This window comes from Cyrtonyx montezumae, unplaced genomic scaffold (assembly GCF_038088225.1).
Source record: "Cyrtonyx montezumae isolate F1298 unplaced genomic scaffold, pur_monq_1.0 scaffold_3, whole genome shotgun sequence".
Lineage (NCBI taxonomy): Eukaryota > Metazoa > Chordata > Aves > Galliformes > Odontophoridae > Cyrtonyx > Cyrtonyx montezumae.
In genome coordinates, this window is record NW_027072034.1 from 3,636,150 (window position 1) to 3,656,298 (window position 20,149).

The window sequence follows — 20,149 nt, forward strand, 5'->3', positions numbered from 1 at the left end:
TCTCTAAGCAGCACCTCAGGTTGTCAGTACGCGTGGGGACCAACCATGGTCTTTCTTCAAACTGAATTTCAGAGGTATGCCTTTGTGAGCATTAGAACTCGTATCAGCAAAGGCAGGGATATGCTGACCGACCTGACTTGACCGGTGATGAACAAAGAAGACACTGCATCCTTTCTCCTCATGCAAAGATTCACTTTGGCTTATTGATGAAACACAGTACTTTATGAAGACCTCTGGCTCAAGGAAACAAGTTTTGAACACTTATATTTCCAGATGTTTTCCAGATGTTTTTCATCTCCTTAAGGGAATTTAGCTACTATGGCAAATTGCTGCCTATGACCACTTCAACACGACAAAACATTTCTGAGAACAGACGCTAATCTTCTGGGAACCTCATTAAAAAAGAAGCCTCTTCTTTGGAGGACTGAAGCCTACAGAAGAGCACTAATAAGAAAATCATTTAACATATGTGAGGTTTGGAGTAACACGAGAACCACGGGGCAAAAGAAAGAGCACAGAATGAGTACAGCAGGCAAAAATCTTCATAAGAAAAAAGTTCTCGAAGGCAAAGCCTGATCAGCTGCTACCTCAGCAGTTGGAAGCAGTAGAGGAGCAGAAAGAGCTGCTTGTAGTGGTCAGTCACAGGGATCCTACAGCAGACAGCATGATGCAATCATGTGGAAGGCAAATGTGGTTGGGGGATGTATCGGGAATTATCCACAATACGCTATGGAAGTACTGGTGGCCTTGACCTGCCAGCAATATGTAGCTGAAGGAGATTTCTGCTCTAGCCTTTCATGTGGAGTAGAAGTACATATTCTTGCATCTACGACAGTGAGAGCAGCCAGCAGTCATCCTGCATCTCTGAGTGAAAATCATAGAATCATAGAATGGCCTGGGTTGAAAAGGACCTCAAAGATCACCTAGTTTCAACCCCACTGCCATGGGCAGGGTTGGCAACCACTGGAGCAGGCTGCTCAGAGCCACATCCAGCCTTGCCTTGAATGCCTCCTGGGATGGGGCATCCACAACCTCTCTGGGCAACTTGTTCTAGTGCATCACCACCATGCAGAGCTGGACATGAGAGAAAATATTTGGATTTCTCAAAATAAACAGAAGAAATAAAACCTCAACAAAGAAGCCAAAGAAACACGCAAGATTAAATTCAATACTTAATTCTCTTCCACACACACAGAAAACATCACAGAATAGAAAAGAGGTTAAAAGAAAGGACCTCTGCTTCCTTTGCAATATATGGTAGATCAGATTCCCTCCCTAATGTCAACTGATCTGACAGATGAAGTCATTTTCTCAAGGAAATCAAGTTCAGCAGTTTCCATCTGTATTCTGCCCTAACTCCAATTTCTGACTGAGGGTATCCTGAGCAAAATGCTGTGAGCTTTAGAAATGGAGACCTATATTTGAATGCTTGGTACCCAGGGAAGCAGGGTGTAGTGCTGTCTTCTCATGCAGCCAATGGATCTTGACAATAATGAAAACCTATTCCACCAGATTAAGAAATCAAACTTAGAATCCCTAAGACAGTGTTCAAGCACTGGCACAGTCAACTGCTAAAAACCTGAGCAGCCAGCTAGGACATTTCAGCCATCAGCCCTTCGTATTAATCTTTTGTTTTCCTCTCCTACAGCACTCAGAATAATGAAGCTTCAATATGCTTAGCCCCTTCTCACCTTAGCTAACACTGTGCAACCACTCAGCGCATTCCTCGTACAAAAGAGGAAAACCTTCAGCCTCAAAAAGGCTGCTGTATGCTGCAGCAGGGGTAAAGCTTTCAAATGCTTTTTTGTGACAATATCAAGCAATTTTTTTTCATAGAGAAAAGGACAGAAAGGAAAGAAGGCCAAAAAGAAAGAAAATTTAATCTGTCAAAAGAAGAAAATTCACGTAGGGGCAACAAAGCAAAATACACTTTGGTTTGGAGTGCCATTTGAAATGAGTGGCACCAAGGTGACCAGCTCCCCTACAAACAGCTTCCAGTTGATCTGCCTGACACGTTGGAACTCACCGCCTACTCTTCAGCAAGCAATTAGCCAGAAGTTAGTAAGCACAGTATTTTTATTCATCAACTGGGAAACTGCTCCACATAAATAACGCTGAGGGATGACTTTACTCTCTAGACCATGCCACTGATCCAGTTCCTGTGTGAAAATAAAAGGTCTGCATTATTTTCCCCAGATTAAGCATTACTACATTGTCCCGTACTTAGAAAAGGAGTAAAAAACCTGACACACTGTATTTAAAACAGCGTACGTGGAGCAAACTGAACCTAGATGGCATGGTTAAAATAACAAACACAGCTATTTACAATATTGCATAATTAACATAACACAAACTTCCATTCCAAAAGCAGTCACATCAAAATAAAAAAATATTACAACTCATGTCTGTTTTAATACCTATAAATCCTTAATTTCCATCCAACATTTTCTTTATAAAAGCCTGCTTCAAATATTAAACTTCTGATTCTCTCCAGCTTAAACAGAATCTAAAATGTGGAAGCATTATTGATCGTCTAGTCTTTGTCTTAAGTTTCTGGATTTTCCATTTTCAAATTTCCTCTTTTTAAATGTTGGCACCCCTTCTGTCAGGTCTCCAAGGGAGGTCACTGTCTTCTCCTTAAATATCACTGTGGAATCTTCTGGAACCTCAAGCACCGGAGGTGGCACGCTGTCGCTCCCTGTACTAGGAAGCTCCAGGTCCACTTTTTCACTGCGAGGAGAGAAGGAAACATAAGAGGGTTAATCTACAAGGAGAAGAGAACATGGTGTGCTGCAGACAGTAACATCTATATTTAATAATCAAAGCAGCTTTGAGCTACAGGCAAAGTCTTCTAGCCAAGATGATCACTGTTACAGGGATCGAGAAAAATATTCTTTCTTTCTTCTGTGTGAGCTGGTGCACAAAAGACCTCTGTTCTGCAGTGCTTATAGCATGCCCTGAGTACTCACCACGCACACAGTCCTGTAAAAGACAGCAGGCTTGCGTGTGTGTCAAGTTAAGAATGTTGAAAGACAGTGGCCAGTGAATAATTAGCAATGGTTCAATGCCAGAACGTTGGAAGCTGGGAGAAGCAGCCTCAGAGGACAGGATCGCAGCTAAAAATCAAAGACGTTGTCTAAAAATGACCCATCAGTTGTAGAGAGTCAATGGCAAACGCTGACTTCTAAAGGGATAACCTGAGGCACGAGCATAAAATGGAGAACAGCAGAACGGTTTGCAAACAGTGACCCGGATCACAGGCCTATCACGGTAACAGCAGCACAGCACTAGAGAGGTGCTCTTACAGGACACCTTGTACTCCTGGACAATCCACCCGGACTGCTACAGTATCCTTAAAATGTAAACCTCCCAGACGTGATTAGCACTGTGTCTGGTCTCAACTGGAAGTAAATAATGGACAACTGCGTTTATCGCACTTACACATGTATATATCAAGCCTGTGTGTAAACGTACTGATACATCTAAAGTTCAGTAGCTGGAAATAGTTCTAATTGCACAGTGCATTTGAAGATGTGAAAGGGTTTACAAGCTCTGCAGTCAAGGATTGGTGAGCTGATCCACTACAGGACACATTAAGTGAACTGATCAAGCAACACTACCATCTCCCTAGGAATTGTATTTGTGCTCAGCTTATTCAAACAGTGACAAAACAGTACTTGCTGAATAATTTAGAGCTAAAATGCTGTAGAATGGTGTGAGTATGAAGGGAAAGATTGATTTCCTTCCCCCAGAACTAATTCTTCTGAACTCCTAGAGGGTACTTGAATGGGAACTGTTGAACCACAGCCTGAACCACTGATGGATCACCCAAGGTGAGCACGGAGTCAGCCACAGAAGCACAGGTGAAGGCAGTGCACTGTGTGACCGGAAGGGGTGGAGTCTGGCTCCACCTCTCCCAGACCCCATTTAAGGGCTGACCACACTGGGGAAGGATCTCTTTCTGGAGATTGTTTCTTTGGAGTTTCTTTGGAGTTTCCTACTGTTAGCCTAAGACATGTGTGAGCATTTTCCTTTATTCTGATTGTCTCTTTCCATCAGGATAATCGTTCTAACTATATCACCTATAAAATATCTTGGCTGCAGTGCTACTTGGCATTACTCATTCTGTTAACCATACAGCACCGTAACAGGAAACTCACCATAAAAGACAGTGTGTTTAACAAGAAACTGAGCAACTTTAGCCATCAAGCAATAGAGCAACACAGTGAAAAATCACAAACAAAAATCCCTAATCAGGTATGTGTCATGAAAACATCTGCAGTGAATCAGCTGGGCATGAGAGACATCATCCAGATTTAATGCTGGCTTTACTAAATTACATGTTTTGTACCTCATCTCCTGACTTTATTACAGAAAGCATTTGAGAATACTGAGCACTTGTCCATAATGACAGCAGAAAAGAGACTCAGGGGATTTTGTCTTTCTTTTTGCTTAACTTTGCTGGGAAATTTGAGAGCAAGATAATCATCAGCTCAAAGAGAAGTCTTCTAATACAGTGCTGGGTGAAAGTAAAACAAAAAAACCTGCTCTTATAAAGGCCTGTGTTCTTCAAAAGTGAACGATTAGAATCAGCAGAGCACCCGGAATTAAGAAATCATTTGCTGCCTGTATATGCACTTCAGCCAATTTTGGCTTAGGCAGAATTTGGTTGGAATCTTTAAAAAAAAAAAAATCATACTCATGTCAGCAACCAGCGATTCCACAGGGAAGGCATTCAAAGCAGTGCTAACAAAGGATGATCAATATCGGGTTGCTGCTGGCCCTGCAAGATCAAGGTAGCTATTGAACTTCAAGCAGAGTTAGCCTGACTAACTCATCATTCATCAGAAAGAAACAGTATCTAGACTGGAAGGAGCCCCTGAGAAAGCAGCCTGTGTGGTTCCAAGGATGGAAGCAGTTGAAAAAAAAAAGTTACATAAACTGAACCAGACTCATGAAGGAAACAATGATAAGGAATGCAAGCTCAGAGTAACTACATGTAAACAGTTGTCACTCAGCCTCTGAGAAAACTGATCGATGACAATTATCCTCCAAATGACTTCACTTTGCTTTGCACTTGTTGAAGACTTCTACAGTGAAAATGAAATGCCACAGCTATCCTTTGTGGAGAGCTATTATTTAAAGTAATCACCTAGGAAAGAATTGTGCTCGGGTTACATTTCCAGTTGCTGCTGAGCTAATTCTACCAGAAATTAGAAGAAAAAGCTTCAGCTCTTGAAAAGATTCTGGAAACAAAACCTTAAGAAAATTACTGTGGTAAAAAGATACTTACCCTGGTTCTTCTTCTTCTTCTTCATTTTTAATTGCTTTCCATTTTCCGTAAGTGTCGGTCTTAGACTCATCACTGGAGGCTTCTTTGGAAGCCAATGCAATCTTCTCTTTATCAACAGCTTCTTCCTGCCATTTAACTTCCTGCCACTTCACTTCCCGCCATTTCCCATAAGGGCTTAACTTTTTAGCTTTGGGAGATTTCTCTTTCTCTGATTCTTCATCATTTTCTCCTTTCTTCTAAAGAGGAAAAAACTCACCTTATTTATTATCCGCTATTCATCAATTTCAACCAAGAGTAATTTCAAACAATAACTTATTTACATTTTTCTGCTTGAGCTTTCATCTCATACACAGTTGAAAAAACCCTTAGATATTACAAAAAAGCTGCAAAATCCTGTCTATCATGGCTGGAATTAACAAGGAGTAGACAACACAAACCTACTAAAAAACAAAGCTTAGCGTTAGGCAAGAGAATCATATGAGGCTTTCAGTGTGTGCATGTGCAAACTTTATAGCTAACACGTGGTAGTGGTTTATAATGATGCACAGTGATACATAAATGTGTATCTTAGAATTAACATCTGTCTATTAATACATTTTATATTTAAATCTTCTTTATTTGTTCGGAACTACCAGTTTCAGAACACCATCTGACCCAATCAGAGCCTTAATCGCAGCCTTTATCTGAAGTTTTTGACCTGAAGACAGAAATATAACTGATAAAAATATATATACTCGGCAAAATATATTTTTCTGAATTAATATAGAAATTACAACCAGCTCATTTTCAGTCAAAGGCGTTCCTTCAAAGCCTCTTCATAGTCATCTTTACCAATGGAGGCTGGAAGTCAGCCTGACACTGAAATCCATATCATTTTTGGGATACTTCAGAGAGATGACAGCTTCCTTTCTCAGAGGACATCACACTTCTTGAAGAATCCTACTTGAGATTGGCTGAAGGATGCCAACCTCATGCTCTGTATCCTGGCACGCTGCCGCCAACGTGTCAAGTAACTGAATAAATGTTCATTTCATTATTCAGAAAAGTATGAACTTCTACTTTCAGCCATGATGTTTAGCCTCATCACAATGAGTATGGCCTATCACAAAGAAAAAGCCATCTCATGCTAGAAAATGAATATTATATGTAAAATAAATCTAAAGAGAAAATAAAGAGAGAATTTACCTTTGAATTTGTTCCCGGACTTTGCCCCTCACTTCCACTGTCTTCCTGTTCGGAGTCTGATTCAGACACTCTGGAATCTGCTCCGCTGGAATGCTTGCCACGTTGACTGTTCTCATTTGAAGATGAAACAAAACCATCAGGTTTCTCCCATGTGGACACTGCTCAAGATATTTGAACAATCACATTATGTACGTATCTGGTTCTGTCTCTTATTGCTTTGATGGCATCACCTTTCAGAAGCACTGTTGCCTTATTTAAAATATACAGCAAATAATTTGGTGCAAGGCTCGTGCCTTTGTTCAGTTCATTCTTTCCCAGCAAAGATACTGTCGTAGCAGCTGAACTCATTGTCAGTAAAGCTCATTGTAATCAGTGCTTAAGAAAAATATCACACGTAGCAAACTGCGGCCTACAGGACTCTGCTACAGGACTCTGCTCCCAAGACAGGACAGACCACCTCGAGAGGTGCCTATTTGATCTGAGTTATCCATTGATGACAAAGAAAAGATAAGGGAAGGAGCACTAACTGTGAGCCTCCTAGCTTTCAGGGCAGATAAATCCTTCCCCTCTGCATCTTGCCTCAGTAAGATTAGGTCTGTAATAAAACTGCTGACAAGCAAATGTATAAAAATATGAATCTTAAGTGGGACAACAGAATCTATAGGATATGACCTCATTTTGAATTAGAAGTACAGGAGTAAATAAATTGAAAAGAAATGTTTAAATAAAAGTGGACTCAGTGGTCTTAAAGTTGTTTCTAGTAACAGCAAGGTAAAAGTAATAACAACTTTCTATATATAATTTTATATAAGCTCTCAAATGCAACAGAACTGCTAGTTTTTCAATTATTTTATCTACTTCCAAAGAAATCACCAGCTGAAAACAGCACTTAACAGGCATGATCCTAGGCATACCCTGAGAAGGAAAGGTGGAAGAAACTGACAACGAGTAGCTTCTGAATAACAAAAAAGTCTCCCAAGGATATTCCTGCCATTTCGCTTTATAGCAATAACTGATAAAGTTCACTTTCTGAGGTGTCACATCAAGTCAGCAGATCAAGGTGCAGCCTCCTGAAGCATGTGGTACGAGCTCAGCCTGAAGATGCTGGACTGCTAAGTTATGCACCTGTTCCAGTGCATCACCACCCTCTGAGTGAAAAGCTTCCTCCTAACATCTAACCTAAATCTCCCCTTTCTTAGAAGGCAACGTTTAAAAACAACCAGCAACTCACCTTCCTTTCAGAAAAGCAAACCACAAACCATTTGAAAAGGGAGGTGGCATGCTGAAAAACGGAAAGTGTTTTTTTCCTTATTGTTGGCATCATTAGGAATTCTGCTTCATACCCAACAGCAGAAGGAAAACTCACAGCTGGTGTAAAATGACGTGATCTCCAGAGAGACACCACTGACCTTATATGATCTGAACAGATTTAGAAAGCAGGTGCCTGTTCTGGGGTAGCTACCACAAAGTTCCCTATGCAGGGAAAAACAAGGAGAGGTAGGGGTCTGGTTTTGGTCTCTCATACGAGTCCTATGTCAACGACAGGAAAAGATCGGGAGATTCTAATTCTGCCTGTCAAAATAAAATCCTTTCCCTTCTGGGTTTCCAAGCTAAAACTTCAACATATGTGCAGAAATGAAGTAGCCTATTTTGGAGCTGTAAGTTGAAGGTCAAAAAAAAAGAAACAGCTACAAAGCACAAATGCACATGAACCAACAATAGAGGTATAAAGCCAACACAAAGTTAAGCAACAAGTGTATTTCAACTGAGCAACAGCTTAAATAATGTGAAACACAGCGCTGGCCTTAAAATACTATTTGCAAAGTTAAATGTTGCTCTGAAAACACTTCTGAAACAGTGATTAACTGGAAACCAAGCTCTCCTTACCTCCTGTCTGTGTGTTGTAATAATAGGTATGACCATCTTCACTGACACCTTCTACCCACACTGCTCCCTGAGAAAAAGGTAAAGGAGTTAAATTGTAAAAAAAAAAACCAAACAAAAAAACCCCACGACTTTTAAGGATCAACAAAAGCATCACTTATAAGACTTTACCCCTCCTGAGTCTTTTTTGTTCAAGAATTCACCAAAAACAATGGAAGAATTCAACTTTGCAGGAATGCATCCCAATGAATTTGTGTGATTTGGAAAAGCACCAATTTCAACAGAGCACTGATTTTCCCAACTGATTACTGAATGCACACGGAGTGTGACAGAAGCTGCTGCTGGTATTGTTTTCGTGGCTAAGTAATGAACATAAAGATGCGTGGCTTAAGATCTTCTGTAAGAACTTGATTTCATGAATGGTAGTAATGCATACAACTTTCACTGCTCCTTAAATTCTAATACTGCACACTGGGTAGAAAGTCTATGCAGCTTCATCCTAAGTTTTCTTTGTTCTTTAGATCCTGAGCATCTTAGAGCTTGTTTCTTTGAGGTTTTCAGCAAGCATGTGAGACTGGGCACATTAAGCATTCTAGCACATAAATGCTGTCAAGCACAACGTCACTCTAACTGGTACAGCCTTCAATGTGCCTTTCCACTGCTCAGTTCTCTGCCCTTCTTGTGAAGCCTGAGGGCCGAGTTAACCTGCTGCAAAATGAGGAGGAACTGTGAATCTCACTTGCACAGCATGCTGCGAGCATGCCCTTTATTTTGTGGGAAATGTGAGCCCTTGTTAGAGACCTGGAACGTTCCCAGTATCTTTAGCTCAGACTAAATAAAGGAGCAGCTCAATGCTTGCTTTTAGCAGTAGCTGAGCTAACCAAAGACAACACAAAGTCACAGGTCGGGGTGAGGGAGGATCAGCAAAACACAGCCATGTGGTTTAGGAGAGATATCTGAGGGTGAGGCTGTGTATTCATGATAGAGCTGAGATGAGCTAACCTCACGTTACTGCCAAGAAGGCAGCTCCTTCTCTCCTCCATCTGGGCTGCCTGAGGTGGCATTTCTCTGCCTACCCAGAGGGCTGATTCACAGAAACAAGCCTATGAAACACTCACTGAAATGCTGATGTCCTCACTCCCCAAATGAGTTCACTGTCAGGACAAATACACACCAGGGACCATACAAGATCAGTCACAGGACCTCTGTCAGCGCAAGGCTACAGGAAGACAGGCTTAAAAACATTGCAAAGCCATGACTTGACAGAAAAGATAAAGAACTGCTTAACAAGTTGTGCAAAGCTTTGGGGGAAAGGAATTGGAAAGCCAGAGTAGCACGCATTGGGAACATGAAGTATGCAGCCTCTTGGGAACATCCACTGGCTGAAAAAAGCCTGCATTTCTGAAATAAAACCCAATTTTAACAAGAGATGAAATAAAAACAAGGGAATGTGTGGACATTTTGTAAACTGATACAATTGCCTGAAAACATCAACAACTATGAATACTTTCTACTCTGCCTGTAAGTACTCCAGCACCGAGCAAAGGCTGCCTTGTGAGACCCAAGACATGGGAACAGAAAGTTAAGCACTCTGAAAAGGGCCGGGTTTCTCTGCTCTCCCACAGAATATCCAACATGATTAGCAAACAATACTGACTTCATATCATACTGTACCTATGACATCTATACTGAAAACGTGGAACACTTAATGTAGCCCCATAGGAATGTTGTAAGAATAGTGTTTTTAATGTTGTGAAGCACTGAACTCCTGCAATGATAATTATGAGGGGAAAGTCCATCGATGACAGACTTTCTGGTTTTGGACTATTCCCCAAGTTTGCCTGTCCCTTAAGTAAGGAAGACAGTAAAATGACAAAAGCTTCTCCATGGGTTCCACAGCTCCAAGAAACTTAGAGAGGAGACAAATTACTACATACCTGTATTCCAAAGCGAGCACAAAGAAAGCGTTTAATTTTCTTTAACTACTAACCTTCAAAATCTCAATGTTTTCTAAGTCTAATGTTTTCTGGTCATTCCGAACCAGAACAGTTGCAAATTGCTTAACCCATTTCTGGTAAGCCTTGCAAGGGCAAAGGAGAGCATGAATAGCAGTGTTTGATTACCGTTTGTGAAGTTTTGGAGTTGCCTTGGAATCCTTTCGGTTTCTCCCACTGTGATTCTTAAAAAAGAACAAAAACATATTTCACCCATCACTCAGTCCTGACCACGGGCCATAACGTTTTGAAAGAAAACAGATCTGAAAGTTATGACACTGATAGGTGCACACGTACAGAAGTGCAGTATTGATATATCCTGATACATTATCCCATAGCAAAGTACAGTATGATCAATGAAGCGAAGTGTCTTAATTACAGTTGGCTTTGCCAGGATTGAACAGACTCTGTTGATACACAGATGCTGGGAGTTTGGTTAAACACAAAACAAGGTAGCACAGGACAGAAGAAATTAAGCACACGAGATTTTTTACCTTTTGGAAGCTACCTTGTAGAAGGAAAGACTAAGGCAAACAACAAGAACATTTCTAAACGGTTAAGAAACAGTTTGTGATGTTCTCATTGATCACACACGCACAAAAAAGGGATTGCTTTTATAAGTAGATCATAACACACTGCTCCTCAACAGAAGTTGGTCGGCCAGGAAGAAATAATCAGGCAGCAATTCATAACTGCCCTCATTTACTTGGGCAACACTGATGCCGAGGTAAGCGCCCAATTCATTTCACACTCCTGCTAAGAAAGTATAAAAGAGTGCAGTTATCTTATGCATATTTTAACCTCTGGGAGGCTAAACGTTTCCAGAAACAGTGGGACTCCAACATTATAACTTCTTCACAAAAAGCAAACACGTTCAATCGACGTTCTCCATGCCTACGTCTTGGATATTAAGGAACAAAACTCCACCTAATTGTTGAGATTTTAACCTCGTACTGAGGTGGCAGAAGGGTAAATGCAGGTGGTCTGTACTCATTTGTATGCAATAAGTTAATCTGCCTTTGCTCCTCACTGCTGTTTACCTCCTGTTTTTGTATTGTAGTAGTATGTGTAGCCTTCGGGAGAAAGCCCTTGCACCCACTCAGTTTTTGGTGACCCTGAGGTGCCCTCAGATGTCTTCTTTTTCTTTTCCTTCTTCTCCTTCTTTTCTTTCTTCTCTTTCTTCCCTTTACCTTCCGCTGCATTACTCTGTGTTTTATTCTGCGTTGAACTGGGACCTACATCATCTTCAAGAAAATAATATTCAGTTTAAAAAAAAGTAATAATCAGAGCTTAAATATTAGTCACTAACAGCAACTGCAAATAGGAAACTTTGTTTTACCCATCAGTATTATGCTTATTGTAGCTAAACTGAAAAGACTACATGCAAAGAATCTTTCATTTTAGCAACACTATGCTGTTCCAAGAAAGCCTGGGAATCCAAAGACGAGTAGCGACATGAAGAGAAGAACCACAAGGACCAATGAGCTCTGACTAAAGCAAAATAAACTGAAGGAGTTGTGAAAAGATAGCTCCTACAGAAGCTTTACAGTACGACTTTAAGAAGTTATTACACTCTCACATTGACTGAACAAAGTTACTTGCTGACCTGTGAGATGAGAAAGCGATTCTCATCCCTACCTGACAGCACTGGGAGTCCAAGCTCTCACAGAACCACAGTGTCAGGGATTGGAGGGGACCTCAGAAGATCATCTAGTTCCTATTTGAGACAAACTTGTCTCCAACTGGCACAAGTGAAAGATGAAATGAACTAAGGGAAGCTCTGCTCAAACTGCCAACCACAATATCTCTGTGTTTTTCTATCACACTGTGTACGTGTTCTACCCCAAACCAAGACTGTTCCGTGCACCCAAGGACACCGTAGCTAAAAACATTCTGTACAGCAACTTCTACTGCTGGCAATTTGCAGCCTTCTTTCTTTTCTTCCTTTTTTTTTTTTAATTTATTTTTTAATAAACAAACCCAGTTCTGGAGGCCTAGCTTCATATCGCTAAATCCTAATCTAAGAAAAAAAAAAAGCATTCCTATTCAATATTCTTTCAATTCTGTCTTTAATCCTTTGGCAACTATATGAGCTACCTGGCTTGATTCCAAGCCTTTTCAAATCCTCTTGATATGCTTTCATTGCAGCCTCCTCCATTGCTGCAAATTCCTTTGACATGTTTTCTTCTTCCTTTGCTTTTTCTATGCTTTTCTTTCTGATCTAAAACACAACGAGAATGAATTTTAACAGGTCGGATAATCAACTGATGAAACACATGCATTTGTGAAAACAAGGTGTTTGAATTACCTCGCTAATTCTTTTGGCCACATTCTCCTTATGATTCTTTCCTCTTTCATGGAAGTCTATGCTCTTAAGAAAACAAGAACAAGGGAAAAAAAACAAACATCATAATTAGAGACATTAGAGACAATCTGGGTTCCCTCCCTGTGCTGTCCTTCTGAGTAGCATCCCTTGGGTTTTTTTTTAACTCACTCAGTTGGCTTTCCTGCAATCTTTCCAAAACAGTGTGGTCTATTTTGCATTACAAATATTAGCTACTAAGAATCACACAAAGATCCTGTGGTCTCCCAGTCCACAAATCTGAGAGCTAACAAAAAAAGCCAACATGGGAGAGTAACTAAGGACAACTGGACAGTCTGCAAGCCACAAAGCTGCCAGCAAAAAAACAGCCATCAGGAACTGGAAGGAGTTTCAAGGTGAGACAGCTGAAGCTCACATGTGGTTTGAATACTTAATTGTTCAAAAGTTAGGTGCCTAAATCTGACCTAGGAACCTCAGTTCTCTGCACAAAAAGATGTGTGGAGGATGCACATGCAGGTGATAATTAATGTCATTTAAAGATGGGTTCATAGGATACCCAAATCCCCCACTTCATGCATGACTCTTTGCTGACAGCGAATCCAATTAGCTCACATTTGTGCTTCTGAATTACAGGTATGTAACTGTAAACCAGACAAAGCTCAGCTCCAGAACTACCTCTGGCATTGAATCAGGAGTGCAAAACTTATTTCTGAAGTGAGAAAGCAATTGGTCTCATAGTGTGCAAAAGGTGTCTGCAAGTCAGCAACACCTTTCTGTAACCAAGTAACATTTCTGTGGGCTGTGTGAAATGAAAGGAACTTCCTTTCAGCACTCTGAGCACTGGCTGAACCAGGCCTGACATATATAAACAGCACATATGCCAGGTTTTGCCCTCTATGTGAGTACTAGAGAACGGGCACGGACAAAGCTTCAAGTCAGACCAGATGTTAAATCACATAACCTGAAGAAAAACAAGGATCAGATACATCAGTTGTGTTCATGTATGCGCTCCTCACATATCATGACTCGAGTATCCCAATCAAGCATTAGAAAGGCGTTTTCAGACAACTCTTTTCATGCCTCAATAAATGAGTATAAAAAGCTATTTCAGCAGCCTGCAGTAGAAATCCCTGGCATTTCAGAATCGATATATGCAGCAGGTGGTCGTACAGGCCTGTTGTCTGCTATCCAGCACTTGCAGTAGTCGCAGAACTTCTTTGGCTGAGACTTCCAGTAATCCGCCCTGGGGAGGAGGAGAAAAACAAAGAAATGACACATCACCTGCAACAGTAATCAATGGCACAGCTGCACAGAGAGGTGGTGGAGTCTCCTTCTCTGGAGACGTTCCAGACCCGCCTGGACGCCTACCTGTGCAACCTGGGCTAGGGAGCTGCTTTGGCAGGGGGTTGGACTCCATGATCTCTGGAGGTCCCTCCCAACCCCTACAGCTCTGTGGTTCTGCAAATGGCAAGCGAGGATTGCTGTAATGACTGTGGTGCCTCATGAAGCATGGCTCAGTGTTGACATGTGCCCAACAGATCCTGCATTATTATTATTTTTCACAACAGTAAGCAGCAGAAATGCAAGACAACACAGGCCGAAAATAAATCAAGCACCATGTGCCTTTACTAAACATACAACTGCCAGAAACGTATGGCTCACGTTATTTCTCATTACAAAGGCATATAAAAATAAAAACTTTCTAAGGATAAAACTTGGATTAATGTCAAATTGCATTCTGGATACAGCCAGCAGAGAGCTTAGTAACAGAAATGTAGTACTGCACCACGTGAGCTAACGTGAGGAATCCAAGAACAGATCCTGAGCTGTGCGGCCACAGTCAAAACAGCAAGTGCTGTGGGTGTTCCAGTGTAACAGCCTGAGTATTTCTGAACGTGCAAGTTAGATAAGGAGTCACCCATGTGTGAGAAAACACACAGAAAACTCTTCAGAGCTCCAAAGCTACAATGGAAAAGTATTTAAGAGCAAAACAAACAGCTCCTCCAACGATTAGGTAAAGGCTGCTTCTTTATTTGAAATTACAAGCATGGTGAAGGCACACTAGGAACACATACCAACCTGTAAGCAACACAAGATGCAGCTCTTCAAGCGATTTGCTGAAGAGCTTGAAAGCAGCTGGGCTTCCTCTGATTTAAATGGAAATGTGCACATCCCTACTCGGTGTGTGTTACAGCTCGGTGATTACTTAGCCCCACAATTCATTAGAAGGCTTTTGAGATTCATATCCCAAAAGGTACTAAGGCCCAAAGCCCACAGGCAGTTAAGCAGCCTCACCATGTGCTTCAGAGGTGCAAGAACATGTGTGGATTTCCATCTTTAAAGTAATGGGACTCGTGTTTTGTGTTCAGAAGAACCCGGTGTAAGTAATGCTGACTGTGCAGCTGCATTCACCGAAACTCAAGCTGTGAGGTTTTGACAGGATGCATTTTCATTGCTCATTTTTCCTCTGTTTTCTTTCCTGAACACCTCCAGTCATCACACCTGTCACAAAACACTGCAGCTACACATACAGTAATCACACTGCCAAATGTGAAGGCACACCTGGAGCTTAAATACAAAACTTGAGGCCTTGGCAATAGCAGGATTTTGTCTTTCATCTCCTGCTGTTACTGCTAAAGACTGGCGAGGAATACTTCTAAATAGCAGGGAATACCTCTAAGGCAAAGTAATAACTGCATAATGGAACCAAGTGAAAACAAATGAAAAATGGCTACGTATTTCACAGCAGGCATCCTGCAGGGGAAGCCATCCCAGAAGAGCTAGGTCTGATCCAAACACCCCAGCCAATGTTTCTGTATTGGCCAGCTCTAAAAATGCAACGTTAAAACCATCACAGTACCACGCCAAAACTGCAAAGTGCCCTCTTATACTGTGAACTAGGCCCTGTGCAGCCCTGTACCCCTAAGGAACTCCCACAGCAATTCTGTTTGTTCACGGGGCACAAATCCTACCCCTAAAGCATTCCCTTGATACGTACGTATCCTTACCTTCGATTAAAAGTGTATGTTTTTAAAAATCTATTTAAAAACAAGGATCTCTGATGCATTTTTCTTCTGCTACGCTACAGAATACACTCATATACATGGCAACGGGTGGGAGTTTCATCTGCATGACACAGGGTGGCTCTGAGAAGGCTACAGCTCTTCTGGCCTTCAAGTCAACCTCCTTCTGGCAATCCCTCAGTAAATTCCCATTTACAACCCAACTGGCTGCTTCATTTTACTGCTGTAATAGCTGCTACTGAACAACACACAGCTCACGAGCCTGCAAGGCAGCCTAGGCAGAATCTGCACGAGCTGCTCGATCCAACTGTGTACTGGTGCTGAAGATCATTTGCACGTGTGTGCTTTTCCAGGTTGTTTTCTATGCTTACTTGAAAGGCAACACCGTGAACAGCTGTAACAATATACAAGGATGCAGGGGAGTATCAGAGCAGCAAGACCTCGGCGTGCTCAGAGCATCCATGGAAATCAGCTCGTCTAACAGCAGCTGGGTACCTCAGTACCTCACGTTTTAGACAAGTTCTCTCATGCCAACAGAAGGAGACGGGCACCACCCAAAGGGCCACCGTTCCCATTCCAAAATCGGTACCTCAGATGCAAAGTGAATGGCACGGGTGTGTGTTTCTTCTTTATCATGGAATCATTAAGGCTGGGAAAAAACACCAAGATCATCAAGTCCAACCATCAGCCCATCCCCACGGACCGTGTCCCTCAGTGCCACACGTACACTGAGCACCTCCAGGAACGGTGACTCCACCACCTCCCTGGGCAGCCTGTGCATCACTGCTCTTATTTTTCCTAATATCCAACCTGAAAATACAGACAGCCTAAAGCAAACAGCCTAAATAAACCTTCAGAAGGTAAATATCCGAGGTCAGGGATATCTACTGAGAGCAGAAGTCTGCTGCTGTGGATGGAGACGGACAGGGGCTGTGTCAGGGAGAATATGATAAGAATGAGAGGAAAAAAAACCCAACATCAACACAAATTGGGTCAAGAAGCTGCTGAGGTATAATTTTAGCAACACCAAAATCAAGAGCACTGCAATGAGTCTGCAAGACGGGCTCACACAGCCTAACCATCAAACACTTGCCCACGAAAAGACTTCAACTTTGTCACCTGCTCCAGACACTTTTAAGTAGAGAAGTTGGGACATTATGAAAAGTAACAGGGGTGAGCAAATGCAATCCACATGATAGTCGGACTGGGTCAAGCCTGGAGCCCGCCCTTCGCTCCCAGCAGCAGCTGGGTGTTCATCACAGCGTCACAGAGCGGGTCGGAAGGGACCTCCATGCCCGTGCAGCTCCAGCCCGGTGCCGCGGGCAGTGCGGCCCCAGCTCAGGCTGCCCACGTCCCACCCAACGCGGCCTCGAGCGGCTGCAGGGATGGGCCACACGCGGCTTCCTCAGTTCTTTCAAAGGCTCGAAACAAAACATCGGCAGCAGCGAAGCGGCTCTCCACGTGTGCCCCTCGCAGAGCGCCGGCAGCGGGGCAGCCCGTACCCCCCCCCAGCAGCAGCAGCAGCAGCAGCAGCAACAGCAGCAGCAGCAGCAGCACACCGACCCGCCCGGCGTGTCCGGCCGAGATAAGGCTCGGGATGAGCAGCGCGGATCAACAGCCGGCGGTGAACGAGCGGGCGGGGAGCAGCGACCGAAACGACCCTCTCCGTTCGACCGGGGATCTCCGGCCGAGCTGCGGCCCGGCCCGTTACCGCCTGCCCGCGATCCCCCCCCCTCCCCTCTGCCCGGCCCGCTACCCCCGGCACTCACATCGCCGCAGCACCGCCGGCCTCCACTCGCCACCGGCGCCGCTGGAGCGGGGCGGAGCGGAACGGAGCGGGGCGTGGGGACAGCGCGGCGACGGCGGCCGGCGGGGCTCAGTCCGCGCTCTCCTCCCCCCGCCCGTCCCCTCCTCCTTCCCCGCCCCGGGAGCGCCGAGCGCTCAGCGGGGAGCGGCGCGCCGACGGAACCGCCGCTGCCGGTGAGTGCCGCCGCGCCCCGCGCTCGGGGGGGGGGGGGGACGGGTTCGAGCCGCAGCGCGCCGGGCTGAGGAAGACGGGACGCGGGGAGGCGGCGGCGGCTGTCCCTACCAACTTCCCTCGGAGTTGAGGGCTGAAGGCCGCCCGCCCCTCCTGCCGCCACCGTCCCGCCGGCTCCGGGATGCCGCCGGAGCGGAGGAGACAACGGGGCGGCTGGACGCCTCCGAGTGACGGAGCGGCACCCCCGGGCGGAGGGACCCGGGTTCGAGTCCCGCTCGCGGCTCCTCGGCGCCCACTTGTTGTGCGGCGGGTGCCCGCTTCGGGCGGGCTGACTTCAGTAAAAGTCGTACCGGTGTCGCGTCCTAAAGCCCGATACCGCCTAATTCGTTTCCCAACGCCGCTACAAGCTGCAAAATAATAATAATGCACGTAAGGACGTGAATTCGCGGGCTGCAGCCGCGAACTCCTCTGCGAACATCACGCCGAGGGTGGGGAGAGGCGTGTGCGGTGAGTCACGGGTGGAAGACACCCCGTGCCTGGCGGCTGCGAGAAGGGGGTGGTTTTCCATAAGAGGGGCTCCCAAATTCAAGACAGGCTGAACTCATCGCCGAGGTGCTGAGCCCAGGCCCGGGCTGCAGTGCAGCGGTGTGAGCAGCGGGGACGCGGCCGGGCTGGCACAGCGCCTGCGGAACTTATGCGTTTGTCAGCATTTCCATTCCCAGCGTCGTTTTGATGTAGTTTACAGCTCGGTCATACCGCTCGGTCGGCGTCCTCTTCTCCGGAAACGTCTTTTGAGGCACATTTTGAAGCGGTTCTGAGCAAAGGACGTGCTGGCGTTGTGTGCGCACTGAGCTTCTCAACTTCACTCCTCGCGCGCACGGATGTGTCTATGGCTCTTAATCCATAAGTTTTTTTTTTTTTTCCCTGCTAAGCTCCTTAAATGAGAGAAGGGTTTGAAGGCTTGCCCCCTGCAGGCACTGGAGCTGCTGTTCCTATATTACTACTACTATTATTTTTTTGAGTGTGTTTGTGCTTGCCGCTTCTGAGACGGAGCACAAGCGCAGTATTGAAGAGGTTTCGTTTGTATACCTCTGTACGTATACGTTTCGACCGTGTGAAACGTGCCTGCCACCCAGTGGATGCAGCGGATCTGTGTATGCTCTGTGCACTATACATCACCACCACTCTCAAGCATGAGCTGCTGGACAGAAGCTCTGAGCAAAGGGACCTGGCTGTCCTGGTGGATGACAGGCTGGCCATGAGCCAGCAGTGTGCCCTGGTGGCCAAGAAGGCCAGTGGGAGCCTGGGGTGTATTAAAAAGAACGTGGCCAGCAGGACAAGGGAAGTGATCCTCCCTCTCTACTCTGCCCTGGTGAGGCCTCACCTGGAGTACTGTGTCCAGTTCTGGGCTCCCCAGTACAAAAAAGACAGGGATCTCTTGGAAAGAGCCCAGCAGAGGGCTACAGAGATGATAAAGGGTGTGGAACACCTCCCTTATGAGGAAAGGCTGAGAGACCTGGGGCTGTTCAGCCTTGAAAAAAGAAAACTCAGAGGGGATCTGATCCACGTCTATAAATATCTAAGGAGTGGGGGGCAAAGGGACAAGGCTGGACTCTTCTCAGCAGTGTGTGGTGATAGGACGAGGGGAAATGGCCACAAACTGAGGCATAGAAAGTTGTGCACAAATGTGTGTGGGAACTTCTTCCCAGTGCAATGACGGAGCAGTGGCACAGCTGCACAGAGAGGTGGTGGAGTCTCCTTCTCTGGAGACGTTCCAGACCCGCCTGGACGCCTACCTGTGCAACCTGGGCTAGTAAGATACCAGGAGAATTGGGTTCTGCAGCCCCTGTCCTTCCTGCAGGTTTTCCATGTTTTCATGTTTGCACGCTCATCTGCTTTTGTAGTGCCTAACCTGAGCCTTGCAGTTGGGCTGAGCTCACTCATCTGGAACAGAAGTCAATAGCTGCTTGTTCTCGACATGCAGAAGATCTTTTGCAGGCATAAGCATGTTAGAAATACAGGTCTTGGTCTTTGGGATTGCTCCATTGATGTCCACATCTGTTTGCTTTCATTTTTTCTTGTATTAGTCTCCCATCTTAGATGGATCACGGATAATAGTGTCTTTATCTTACTGTTTAATGCAGTGACGAGAACAGTAAAAGAACCCTGAGGGAGAGTAAATCACCCTCTAGTCTGATAGAACAGTAGTGCTCTAAAGAACAAGGTTAAAAAGAAAATGTGTGCGTTAATTGTGACAGAGCTTCTGCCAGGGAAAAAACATGACCAGGTCAGTGACAATTGTAAATTGACCTCCATGCATACGAGCACTAGGAGATGGCTTTAATTACCACAGGTTACTTGGTCCTGATAAGTCCTACATTCTTCTATGTTTAGTCACATAGGGTTTTTTTTAGTTTTTCATGCTGCTTTTTGTGTGTCATTTCCTAGGCTTTCTTTCGGTTAGGAAAA

The 20,149-nt window shown here is 44.4% G+C and overlaps 1 protein-coding gene across 2 annotated transcripts; it reads right to left on the reverse strand.

The window, feature by feature from the left end:
* Nucleotides 1-2,058: 2,058 nt before the first annotated feature.
* On the reverse strand, nucleotides 2,059-17,565 carry WBP4 (WW domain binding protein 4). Of its 2 annotated transcripts, none has more exons than XM_065743993.1 (10): nucleotides 17,472-17,565; nucleotides 13,850-13,922; nucleotides 12,665-12,727; nucleotides 12,454-12,577; nucleotides 11,397-11,600; nucleotides 10,486-10,541; nucleotides 8,366-8,432; nucleotides 6,479-6,636; nucleotides 5,294-5,526; nucleotides 2,059-2,730 (listed from the first exon to the last, which is right to left on the reverse strand). In XM_065743993.1, coding segments are annotated over exons 1-10 (1,188 nt in total). In that variant the 5' UTR covers nucleotides 17,474-17,565; the 3' UTR covers nucleotides 2,059-2,522. The 2 variants fall into 2 exon arrangements, with proteins under 2 accessions (XP_065600065.1, XP_065600064.1); XM_065743992.1 differs by having other exon boundaries at nucleotides 5,294-5,529; nucleotides 17,472-17,564.
* Between the last annotated feature and the right edge of the window lie 2,584 nt (nucleotides 17,566-20,149).

Bases quoted from the DNA above. Each gene is read 5' to 3' on its own strand.
- WBP4 (XM_065743992.1), bottom strand. The intron at 10,542-11,396 runs GTAAACAGCAGT...TTCTTTTTTAAG, and splicing joins CTACAATACAAAAACAGGAG to AATCACAGTGGGAGAAACCG. The intron at 5,530-6,478 runs GTAAATTCTCTC...TTTCCTCTTTAG, and splicing joins GTCCGGGAACAAATTCAAAG to AAGAAAGGAGAAAATGATGA.